This window comes from Sciurus vulgaris (genome assembly GCF_902686455.1).
Source record: "Sciurus vulgaris genome assembly, chromosome: 6".
Taxonomy (NCBI): Eukaryota; Metazoa; Chordata; class Mammalia; order Rodentia; family Sciuridae; genus Sciurus; species Sciurus vulgaris.
This window is the reverse complement of record NC_136466.1, coordinates 70,896,346-70,909,117: the sequence shown is the minus strand read 5'-3', so window position 1 is coordinate 70,909,117 and position 12,772 is coordinate 70,896,346. Positions and strand designations below refer to the sequence as shown.

General features: G+C 39.2%; 1 protein-coding gene across 1 annotated transcript in view; it reads left to right on the top strand.

Moving 5' to 3' along the window:
* The window catches only part of LOC306664320 (uncharacterized protein), a 241,121-nt gene extending 229,366 nt beyond the window's left edge, over positions 1–11,755 (top strand). The window contains exon 9 of the mRNA XM_079145153.1: positions 7,843–11,755. Within this exon, the coding sequence (XP_079001279.1) occupies positions 7,843–8,153 (311 nt within the window). The 3' untranslated portion in view covers positions 8,154–11,755. The remainder of the gene's footprint in view (positions 1–7,842) is intronic.
* The last annotated feature ends 1,017 nt before the right edge of the window (positions 11,756–12,772 follow it).

Genomic DNA, 12,772 nt, shown 5'->3' with positions numbered 1-12,772 from the left:
AGATATATATATATGTATATATAAATTTATAATGATTTTAATTAATTAATTATAATACAAGTATATGTATTTAAATAAATAAATATACATGTGCCAAATGCTCTGTAAACTGCTTAACTCATGACGGGCAATCAGTAATCCTTAAACAAATAAGTGATCTTTTGCTGCTCTGATCTTTTTTTTTTCTTTTCTTTTTTTTGTGGTGCTGGGAATTGAACCCAGGACCTTGTGCTTACAAGGCAGGAACTCTACCAACTGAGCCATATCCCCAGCCTGCTGCTCTGATCTTATTAACAAGAAAAAGCAAATGAAGTTTTACTTTGTGACGGACACTGCGCTATGTGCTCTATAAGGACAATTACATTTAATGGTAAAACAACCCTAAGAGATGGGTGCTATTATTATTTCCTTTATAGATGAAAACAGGCCCAGATACAGTAAGTAATTTGCTGAACATAATTTACATGATGTACTAGAGCTTAAACCTAGGTATTCTAATTACAGAGCCTAAGGTCTTACAGAGAACAAAGAGTATATTTTTACATTCCTTTCTTTTCATGGAAAATTCTTTCCATTGTCCACTAAAGCAGCAGGGAAACACTGGAAATCCTAAGCCAGGTGGTTGTAGCGCTCTCTCTCTCTCTCTCTCTCTCTCTCTCTCTCTTTCCCCCCCTAATTGAGGACAGGATTTGGATTTCGGACCATGATTCTTCTCTGTTTTGTGGGTTGTTATTACTCAGAAAAGCTTTGCCCAATTCATAAAGGATTGGGAGGAGGAGCTCATCCAGTCGGTTCACAAACCCCACAAATGGAATGGGGGTGGGGAGGCAGTTGGAAATGTTTTATAACCTGGTCTTTTAGCAGTTTGATGGTGGATTATATAACTCCACAATCGGAGAGAGAGAGAGAGAGAGAGAGAGAGAGAGAGAGAGAGAGAGAGAGAGAGAGAGAGAGAGAGAGAGAGAGAGAGAGAGAGAGAGAGAGAGAGAGAGAGAGAGAGAGAGATGAGAGAGAGAGAGTTTAAATGGTAGCTCAAAGTCAAAAGGTGCAAAGGAAACCAGAGGTGCTTGAAAGCATGAGAGGCGAAAAGGACAAGGAAGAGTAAAGGCGTACTGTCCCCGTGCGGAAAGCCTCTGGCTGTTCATTTGCAAACGCAGATCTGCAGAGCCTTTGGAGCCCTGATTCTTCCCAGGGCAGTCGGAGACTGCAGCAGCAGGCCCCCGCACCAGAGAAGGAGCAGTCCAGGGGAGCCATCTCACTGGGCCGGAAGCGGCTGTAATCATGTAATAGCTTTTGCTAGCTGCACTGACTTAGCGAAGTGGGCGGTAGGCAGGCTCCAGAGTGCTGTCTGGCAAGATAGTCCCCAGCTTAAATCAAAATGATGGGTTTTCTGGAAGCTCTTTATTAACCTCAGCACTGAAATCCCAGAGATGGTAACAAAGGGATGAATGGGGAGTGAAGGGGCGGAGCTGAAACCTGGAGACTGTGCTGTGATTTTTCCTGACTTGTCACTTCCTCATCCACACCCCTCCCCCTCCTCCTCCACTCTTTTCCGACCCATCCTAGCTTAGAGGACCCTGCCTATATCTCTGTGTCTCCCAGAGGATGGCAAAATAGTTAATAACCAGAACAATTGCTATTCTTGTATTTTTTCAGGGATTTCAAAGGACTTTGCTGTACAGCTCAAGATTATCTCATAACTGGAGCCTGCCTAGATTTGAGTTTTAGGTTCCACCAGTTAATAATCATGTGACCCTTGGTCCTAAGTCCATCCCTAAAAGACATAGATGTTAGTAATATCTGTTTCATATGGTTCTAGTGAGAACCAAAAAGAGGAAACATAGGTAAATCAGAAAACTCTTTCCTGGCCTTGGTAATTGTTTAGAGCAGTTCAGGAATGGGGGATGCAGGGTGAGTTTTACAAGCCTGTGTTTTGCTTCAATATCTTAGGACCTTCTCTGGCATTTGATTTCCCAATCAATCCTAGTCCCTGAGGCTCAACTACATAAGCTCAGGCAGCCAGGTGTAGTTTAACACGCAAGAGGAAAGTTAGGAATTTTGCCAAAAAGACTTGTGGGTAATGCCAAAGTGGGTTATAGGATTACATGAAGTGGTCAGCTACTATCAGAAGGCAGTTTTTATAATAAAAGATGAAGGTATATATGCTTTTTATAAACCATATATTGTGCTGGGCTATAATGCCAGTGACTTGTGAGGTTGAGGCAGGAGGATAGCAAGTTTGAGACCAGCCTGGGTAACTTAGTGAGGTCTTATCTCAAAATACAAAATAAAAAGATCTGGGCATGTAGTTCAGTGTTACAGCACTCCTGGGTTCAATACCTAGTACTACCAAACTAAAAAAAAAAAAGTATGTTGTTCTGATTTTTTTAAATTTATTTTTACTTTTTATTATTTGTTTTTAAATTTTTGGTGTATAATTATACATAATAGTGAGATTCATTGTGACATATTTGTAAAGGCACATGACATAATTTGGTCAATTTCATTCCCCATTACTTCTTTTGTTCTGATTTTTAAATCTATCCCTTTACACTGTGAAGAACAATTTCTGCCCCCCCCAAAAGAAGTATAACCATTTTTTATAATTATGATCATACTCTATTAAAACTTTTAAATCCTATTAGTTGTAATCTGAATGTCTGGGAAGGGCTCTGCCTAAAGATTCAGACTCCCACAGCTTGATGCCTGTCATAGATCCTTTTTCTAGGCTTTAACAGGGCCACTCATTTGTGTCTTGACTGCATCTCATCTCCGTCATTTGTCTGAGGGTGAATGAAGTCCCTGGGAGCATGGGGGAAGGGACTTTACAGGAGATCCCTGGAGGAGGAATAGAGGCAGCATTGAAGAAAGAAATGTTTCCTTGATTGACCTTCTGTTGGGATTGACCTCCAGCTTGGATTTCAAGCAGAAATGGTATAGCGTCCCTTCTCATCTTCTTCGAAAGGGTTTATGTCCTTAAATCTGCCCCAAACGCAGGCTATTTTATAGGCAAAATTAGTCAAGAGTCTTCAATGTTCTTAGCCAGAAGGAACTCGGATTAGGAAGTCAGTAAATGCTGTTTACCAGATCCTTAAGCTATCTTTTCACCTGAATGAGTCACAATTGAGGTGGTGCTCAGCCAGCCCCCAGAGATGTTTTGCTTATACAACAACCAGAACAGGTTAGGTACAATGTCTGAGGCACTGAAGAAACCACATCTTGTTCTGCTTTGTAGAAGCTGAACATGTGGAGGATGCACCTGAATAGATCTCTGATTGCTTCTTGGAATTTAAGCTGAGTCAGACTCAGGCTCCCAGCAAAGGCTTGAGAAGCTCAGTGGCATGTAAAAGAAATTAACTCTTGATGGTCCTGCTGTGAGGGACTCTCTAGGCCAATAAACCTGGCCATTAATGTCCTTCAACTCCACAAAATGAAGGCATTTCTGAGCTGTACATTTCTGAATGTCACCTCTCAGAACTCATGTAGTCCTGGATATAACTGGAAAAATTTCTTTTCTGGACTTCTGTGAGAGCAACTAAAGAACCGTGCAGTGGTGCTGAAGCCCCCCTTTTAGGCACCAAACTAGAAGCTTTTAAACATTTTCTATTTTTTTTTTTTTTTTTTTTTTTTTTGTCTCAGTCTCTCAGAGACAGGGCCCATATTTAAAGGTTAACAGGCAGGTTTTGGTTCAGTTGCAGATCTGATTATCTTAGATAAATAAAAGAAATCACTCAGTCTCAGAGGAAAAAAATTGTCTATTACCCCATCCCCAAACTGCTGTGTTGTCAATTCTGGCAGGGTAAGCGTGGTATGAAGGAAGGGGTTTGGGGAGAAAAGAAAGCTACTTATGCCTTCTCCCTACTGCATGCTATAAATTCGCAATATCCTTATCTGGCTCTCCTAATCCCAAGAGCTGTGCCATATATAGTTAGCCATATGTGATGCCATTTATGGAACTCTTACATTGTGCTAAGGATCAGGCTTAACACTTTACAGGCATTACCACAGTGTCTGTAGGGACTCCAAAAATGCCATCAGTGGAGAGTTGTTTGGTCTGCCAAAGAGTAGGTGCTACTTATACTTCTCACAGGAGGCCTTTCATTGATCTGTCCATGTTCAACCCCAGGACAGCATACTGTTTACCTACCCCAAAGAAAGAATTGTGAGGACACTTGGAGAGGTTTTGGACATTTTATTACTCACGCATTCCTCAGTGACAGCAGGCCAGCAGGCCAGCATACAATGGAGGGCTGCACCATGCCTATAAGCAGGGGAAATATATAGGATAGTTGCATGCCCACTGTGCAGGGGGTTTCTTTAGATGTTTTATGAGTACATGCCTTTACTTTATAACCACAATCACTCTGTTTTGAGCCTCTACCTAAATATTGGAGACAAGGGAAGTGGTCAGCTTCCCCTCTCTGTTTCCTTCATTATCACATTCTGTAGTCTTATCTCGTTGTAAGCTTTTCTAGGCACCGATTAGCATTTACTCCAACAATCCAACAAATATTTAGACACCTGTTCAAGCCAGGAGTTTTACTAGACACTGGTTATACATAGGTGAATAAACAAATAAATTTCCTGCCTCTGTAGACTTTATGGTGATAAATACTATTAGGTGAAGGGGGTATCCCTTGTCTAGAATGGTCACAGAATACTTCTCTGAAGTTATATTTAAGTATAGATTTGAAGAATGAGAGAGATCATTCAAGAAAAAAGATCTTGAGGCAAAAACAAAAAACAAACAAACAAACAAAAAAACTCCAAGAGGCATTTGAAGAACTGAAAGAAGGCCTGTGTGGCTAGAGTATAGTGAGTGGTAAAAGGAATATTTGGAGATTTGGAAGATAAAAAATATATATTCTTGAAGAGACTTTGATTTTATTTTTTGGTACAGGGGATTGAACCCAGGGACACTTAACCACTGAGCCACATCTCCAGCCCTTTTTTATATTTTATCGAGAGACAGGGTCCACTGAGTTGCTTAGGGCCTCACAAAGTTGCTGAGGCTGGCTCTGAACTCACGATCTTCCTGCCTCAACCTCCTGAGTCACTGGGTTGAAGAGACTTTTATACTATATTGAGAAGTTTGAGGTTTTTTTTTTTTTTTCCTCAGTAGAAAGTCTGAAAATTTTTAAACAGGAATGATCTAATTTGACTTCTATTTTTAAAGGATTTTACTAAACGTATGCTATACTTCACTTTTTAAAAAGGGAGAAAGTCTTAAAGGAATAAAGATATCTCTGGCTACTGTGTGGAAGATTGAAGAGATGCCAAAGCAGAAGCAGGTTAAACAAGGGGGAAGCTATTGGTACAGTTTATAAAAGAGATAATGATACCCTAACAGAGAGAAAATGAGAAGAGGACACAAAATATATTTAGGAGGCAAAAATGACAGGTGTTGATAATGTATTATAAATGGAGAATGAAGAATAAAGAAAACTGGAGACTAGCTGTGAACTTCCTGGCTTGAGCAATGGGAAATAAATGAGGTATCACTTACTAGGAATGAAGAGGTTTAAGAATGAATAGATAAGAGGAATCAAGAGTTTGATTTCACTGGGCGCAGTGGTGCACACCTGTAATCTTGGGAGGCTGAGGCAGGAGAATCGTGAGTTCAAAGCCAGCCTCAACAACAGCAAGGCACTAAGCAACTTACTGAGACCTTGTCGCTAAATAAAATACAAAATAGGGCTGGGGATGTGGCTCAGTGGTTGAGTGCCCCTGAGTTCAATCCCCAGTACCCCCCAAAATGGAGTTTGATTTCAAATTCCTTCAGTTTGAGCTTTCCATGAAATTTCCATTTTGGTGATACCAGATAGGCAGTTAGATACATGAGATTGGAGCACAGAGAGATATGAGCTTGAAATACAAATCTATTTTGCATCAGTATATTTAGATGGTATTTAATGCCCATAAACATGGCTGAGATCTCAAAAGGAGAGAGTGGAGAGAAATTAGAGAAGCAGGTCTAGGGACAAACCTAAGGATGCATCAGTACATAACAGAGGAGGATTCTGCAAAGGAAACTAATGAAGAATAGCTAGAGAGAAAGGTCAGGAGAATGTTTTGTCTCCAGGGAACCAGAAGGTGCCTTCCGCAGATATGGAAGATCATTGAGCTGAAAGCAATTAAAATGTAGTAAATGCAGGGATTCTCTCTGCCTTCCTTCTGTTTTCCTAAAAGCAAAACATAGATTTACAAAGGTAAAAGATATCCCCCAGCCCCATCCCTGCCTTCTGCCAGGGAGAGCAAAGGTTAACCACTGAAGATATCACTGAATTCAGCTTGGAGATGGTCCCAGAGGAATCTACATTAACAACCTTTACTAACTGTCTTCATCTGCCATTTATTTGCCTTGCCCCAAGCTGCTGCTCATAGAGACTCAAAGTCCTTTTTGTTTTGTCGCTCCTTTAAAAACTTTTTTGCAGATGCTGTAAGCTGAAATTCAAAGCTACCTCTTTTAGAACTACTACTTCCCTGGGTGTTTCTTACACACATATGAAATATACATGTTCATAAACTTGTTTATTTCTCTTGTTAATCTGTCTTGGGTACCATAGCTCCAGTTCAACTGAGAACCTATGGGTTATTCTTCTCCTATATGACAAAGAAATAATAAGTGTTTGAGGAAGGAAATGACAGACGTTTCTAAGAGGTTGAGTAAGATGAGGACTAAAATGTGAGCACTGGTTTTGGAAATAATATAGTGAGCTTGACATAAACAATGTTCAAGTAGTGCTCAGGGACACCAAATTAGAGGACACTAAGAAGTGATAGGGAGTAAAAAATGGAAATAGCATATGAAGGTAATACTAAACTGCAACTGAACATACACAGTTGTTTGCAGAACTTTTCTCATCTCCACCAAAGGAGCAGTGTCAGATACATAAACACTGCTTCAGTGTCCAAGAGTTCCAGGGTCATGACCCCTGGGATCACTCTGCCCTGACATACCATTATTCTTCAGCTCTGACTTCTGGAAATCGTTGGTATACTTCATTGTATGTCTTCCAGCTGGACTCTTGGGAAAGTCTTGTATTGAAAATTCCTGTGGGTGCATAATCATCTCCCCTATACTCAGTGTAAATTTCACCTCTCCTCTTGAATCCCCCTACCTTTCTCAAGTAAAATGAGTAATTTTCTCCTTTGGAGTCCCACTATACGTATTACTTGGTTATTCCATGTATGAGACTGACTTATAATTGCTTGAGTGTATGTCCCAACTAGACTGTGACCACATTGAGCTAGGGGATTTGGTTTGGAAAGTGAGATTGGCTCCATGCTTTATCCAAACAGGGCCATTTTACAACAGGATTCCCTTCTCTTTTGCAGTGTAGTGTCTCTCTATATTCTACTTTTTCTCATCTCTTCTCTGTTCCATCCCACTACCTCTCAAGATTATTATAATAGGATTAGGACTGAATAATTGGTTCAAATTTTTTTTTAAATTTTTTGGACAGAGTACAAATCAAAATACATTTGTAGCCAAAGTTTTCTCTAATCCATATACTAAAAGCAGTATTTTCTGCTTTAATCTAGTATATTTCCTGTCTTGTGCTTGGGTAAGGTAATCATAACCATGTTATTTAGGAAATTCATCACCAAGAATAATAAAAATGTTACTAGAAAACTAAATTCCTGGACACCCTGGTGAAAAAAAAAGAAGTCTCCCCTCCTGCTGGCTTCCAAACATTGACCCTCCCCTCAGTTTTCAAGAAATAACCCACAATTTCTTGGGGACCCAGCTGTCTGGGCAGTTTTTCTTGTTCTCTCCCAGGAGTGTGTCTTCGAGAGCCTGTGCTGACTCTTACTGATTTTTGACATTTTATCTTTCAGAACCAGAGGCAGGAGAGGTGTCCCCTCCAGTTGGCGCTGGTGTCAACAGCAACAGCTGGACCTTTAAATACGGACCAGGCAACCCGAAACAATCCGGTCCGGGTGAGTTGCCAGACAAATTCATTATCCCTGGATCTCCCGCAATCATCTCCATCCGGCAGGAGCCTACTAACAGCCAAATTGACAAAAGTGACTTCATAACCTTCGGCAAAAAGGAGGAGACCAAGAAAAAGAAGAAAAAGAAGAAGGGCAACAAGACCCAGGAGAAAAAGGAGAAAGGGAACAGCACGACTGACAACAGTGACCAGTGAGGTCATCAAATGGAAACAAGCCACTTAGCCAGTTTTTGTAATAATGGCAAATCTCTTCCCATGTAGCAACTCCCTGCTCCCTTCTCCTATCAACATGAGCCCTCTTAGAGACCTCAGAAATCTGCACAAAGTTCCCCTGTGTGTGTTCAGACCAAATTTAACAGGTTTTGTCTTAAAAGCTTTCCTAAGTCTGGTGTTAACTCTTTCTCTCCACTCTGGCTTGTTTTCAGAACCTAAAAAGCAGACCCAAGTTTCCTTTCTCCTCCGCTGCAAAGGAGAGGCTTCCCAGTCCCGCCAGTGAGAGGTTGGACTCTCTGCCCTGTGCTCCGGGGATCCTGTCTTGATGACACTTGCAGGGCAGGCTGAAAGATTTTGAGATTGAGCAGCTTGAGTGTGCGTGGCCACAGCAGATATTCCAGTGCCAGATATTGGCTGAGATGGGCCAGATTAGACTATCTGGCACCAAAAGGGCTGGGAAACAAAGGCAAATAAACAGTGGGAGTTATCAGTCTGGAGGGGAAATGTGAGACTACAAGGAACCAGACTTTCTAAATCTTACAACTCAAGAGGTGGTGGCCAACCTCTAGCAGACAAAACGACCCCTGCTGACAAGGCTTTAGGAGTCCCTAAAGTCTGTTGGCTGTGGTGTCACCATACCTAAAACCTGCATTATACATACAAACAAACAGTTCGTGTTTAACAGAGGGTCAACCAGGGCAACAGAAGCAGATCTGATGTGTTTCCTGTATATGTCCTTGTGCTCACTTTATTAAAAATTCTTTTGCACACAACGTTTATGAAAAGGCCATATCCTTTTCCAAACACATATGCAAAAGCAAAAGAATAAAGAAAACCCAACACCTCATTTTATGCTGTTTGTTATTTGATAGATTTATTTAAAAAAGAGAAAGTCTATAACTATAAATCTTTAAAGAGAAATATGATGAATTCAACTCCCCTAATCTCCCCTCGAAAGAGAATTCAGTCTACAGCCATTTAAATAATCATTGCTGCTACAGAAGTGCTTTAAGAGAATTGCCTGAAACATCTGTATTATACCGGCCACCTGCCAATCACAGCTTTACTCTTTCAGGTCACTCTGGGGCTGCCTCTTGCATGTATTAATTACTAAATAAAAGAATCTTTCTTTCTCTTTTCTAAGAAAAAATGATGTGCACTTTGAATACACAACCTTCTCTAACCAACTATATCAAGACCCAGAAATTGAAGAAAAATACTGTTTTCGCATACATAGAGTGAGCAGACTTTTCAATCCTCTAATTCTGTGACTTGTCTTGGTGTGCTAGCCTACACCTTCTCTTTGGTTTAGTTATCCTTTTCTATAACACTCTGAATTGCTAATCTTACTAACACCTATGATGTTACCTGAAATCAATCTCCCATATGTATGCTGTATGCTATTATAAGACTCCTGAAATATACTTACTCTGTGCTTGTGTATGTGAATGTTAATGCAACTATTACCTAGAGTGAACTTTAAGCTTTATTGTTGAATGTAATTCCATTATATTTCCTTTTGTACACCTGTGAAAAAGTGGAGTAGTGTTTTTTTTAACCATTGTTAATCAGCTTTTGTGTATGAAAGACACAGTAAAATTTCTTTCTTAAATCAAGATACTTGTGATTCAAGGAATTTTATTTATGGTCAGCCAAGAGCTAGCTCTTGCCAAGATTCTTGCTGGCAAGGGAATGGATAAAGCTGTTTTTTTCTAGTAACAATTCTGGAATGAATACTGGAGATATTCCCTGAAGGTGTGCAAGCACAAATTTTACCAATCTGACCTCTTTGAAGTTGCAGAATGCTATCTGGAATATCAGCTCATAGAAAATAATTAAATTTACTATTACCTTAAATAACACATTTTAATTTTGTTATGTACAATTTACAACTTTGATTATATTTAAAAGTTAACATAAAAGAAGTAGGAGTCTGTTATAGAAAAAAGGCATTAAATCTAAAAAAAAAGAAAAACTGTCTTGTCTACTTTTAGCTTCATTCTCCCATATTTTGAAGGGTGTGTAACTTCAGCTCTGCAGGATTGCATGGGGTAAAACTTGTTGCCAACACATGTAAACCATTGCTACATTGTAGGTTGTGATCATTTTGCCCCACTGAAGCCCATGTAACTGACCTTACGTGCCTTTTGAACTAGGAGAATCGGGCTAATTTATTAATGATGATAATTATAATGTATCTGTACAGCACTTTTTAAATTTGTGAAGTGCTTTCCAATCCATGTTAGTTACTAGTCATTACAGCTGTAAGGATAAAACACGTCATGTGGATTCATTTTTAATTGGTGCTATTGGTATTTCCTCTGTTATTGCTAATAAATGGAAACTGGTGGTATGAAAGAAATGGTGGTCATTTCTAAATATAAGAGTAGGAAAAACAGAACACAGATTATCATGAGCTATTATTACTGTATTACCCCCTGATGATTACACTGGTTTTTATGTTTATCACTGAGGTAAAACATCCAATGGAATAAAAAAATCGAACTCTATAATACTATTAGAATGGGAAGCCAGGAGGATGCTGATTATTTCCCACAACACTATTTCAGTCTTTTCTAATAAGAATTGCAACAAACCAGGGCTGAAGATTATAGCTAGTGGTAGACCACTTTCCTAGCATGCACGAAGCCCTACATTTGACCCCCAGCACTGAAAAAAAGAAACCACAACAAAAAATTTTTATCACTAGTGTCCCTCCAGTCACCTTGATCATTACTTATTCAGTCTTTGTAGCTCTCTGTAGTTGGAAAGCCAAATAATACCTTATAAAAATTAACATCTTGTTTTTTTCAGAGACAGATTTATTTAGCAAAGCAGATACACATTCAAGGGGTATCTCAAGAGAGAGACATCTTTTGAGGGGGGAAGCAAGAGATACATGTTCAAGAGAGAAGGTGGGCCATCTTGAGAGTGAGAAGCATCTGAAATTAACTTTTATTGAGCATAGAGTATATGCTAGCTACTCTACTAAGCAGATTCAGTTCATGGTGCATATTCTGTAAGAAATAAATTATATTGTCTTTCTGTAGTTAAATTTTTATAAGCGTAGGCTTTAAGTACAGTGGTTCTTAACCTGGAACAATTTCCCCCCCGGAAGCACTTGTCAATGTCTGGAGATATTTTTGATCTTTATTACTTGTGGTGGCCATTGTTTCTATCTAATGGTGCTATCAAACACTCTACAATGTACAGGACAGCCCCCAATAACAAATAATTTTCCACCCCAAACTGCCAATAGTACCAAGATTAAAAAACCCTGAAATAGATAAAATATAATTTGTTTAGTCCATGTTTAAAATGGAAAGAAGATACCATTAATAATTTAGGAATCAAGATGTAAACTAAGACTATCCCAGCTAACTGGGATGCTTAAGGATTCTACTTATAAACAAATTGGTACAGTTCTGTCAATGACTCGATGGGAACCTGTTAAGTCATTACTTTTATGTTTCAGCCTCAATTTCCTCATTTCTAAAATGGTGATAATTGTAGAATAGATATTATAGAGCCATAGGGAAGCTTTAACAAGATAATCTCAAAAACTTTTTGGTGCAATGTTTATTGAAGTGCTCAATAAAGTTATTATTACTAATAGTCCTTCTACTTCTGTACCCCTTTTTCATAGATACAGCTATTAGAACACTTTTCCTATTGATTAAAATGAGTGAGAGATGGCAAAATAAATCAACATAGATTTGGCGTTAAAATATTTTATTTACTCCACTTTTTTGCTCACTGCTGGGGTAAAAGAAGTCAAGTCAGTTTCATGATTCCTTACCCATTTACATCATGAGCAACAAACACTTTTCAGTGTTCAAGTAAACAGTCTGTTTATAGGTGTTTCACTTCAGAGATTACTGATCTGAAAGCCAGGGACGGAAGGACTTGAAGTCACTCTGCATGAACAAATGAACAAATCCCATGAGTCTTAAGTATAACAGCTTCTTTTGGCAAATGAACAAAACAGAAACACCAGATACCACAGACTTGCCTAGAATTCCATGGGTAATAAAGGACAAGTTGATTTGCATCCCTCTTAAGGGTCTCTCAAAGGCTACTTTGTAAGGGTCTCACACAGAGTGAAGATTTACTCTTTAGAAGAACTGTACTGATTTCAAAAGGATGAAATTCCCCCAATTAGTGTCTGGAGCTTTGACTGGTAGCTTTTAGGCTCCTAGGTAAAGATTCTGAGTCCCAGGATGTCATGGTCATGAATTTTATGTTTTCTAAGTTCAAAATCCCAAAGTACAAATGTAACTGAACAAGCACTCCTTCAATTCTAGTGTTAAATTTAAATTTTAAAATCACCAAAACAAGTAAACAGAAAACTACAGATTTACTTCATCAGGACTTGAAGCCCCAGGAATTTCCCTAAAAAAATGTCAAGTTGGACACTCCTTGACCCTATATAATCATGTTTTCATGTACTTCCTCTTCTTATAGAAAAAGCTGGTCTTATTATTCCCCCTGAATAAGCTTGGCTGTCAACTGGCAGGATACATCTTGTAACCAAGACATCCCCTCTGATTTTATGTGCATGTGCACACACACACACACACACACACACACACACACACACA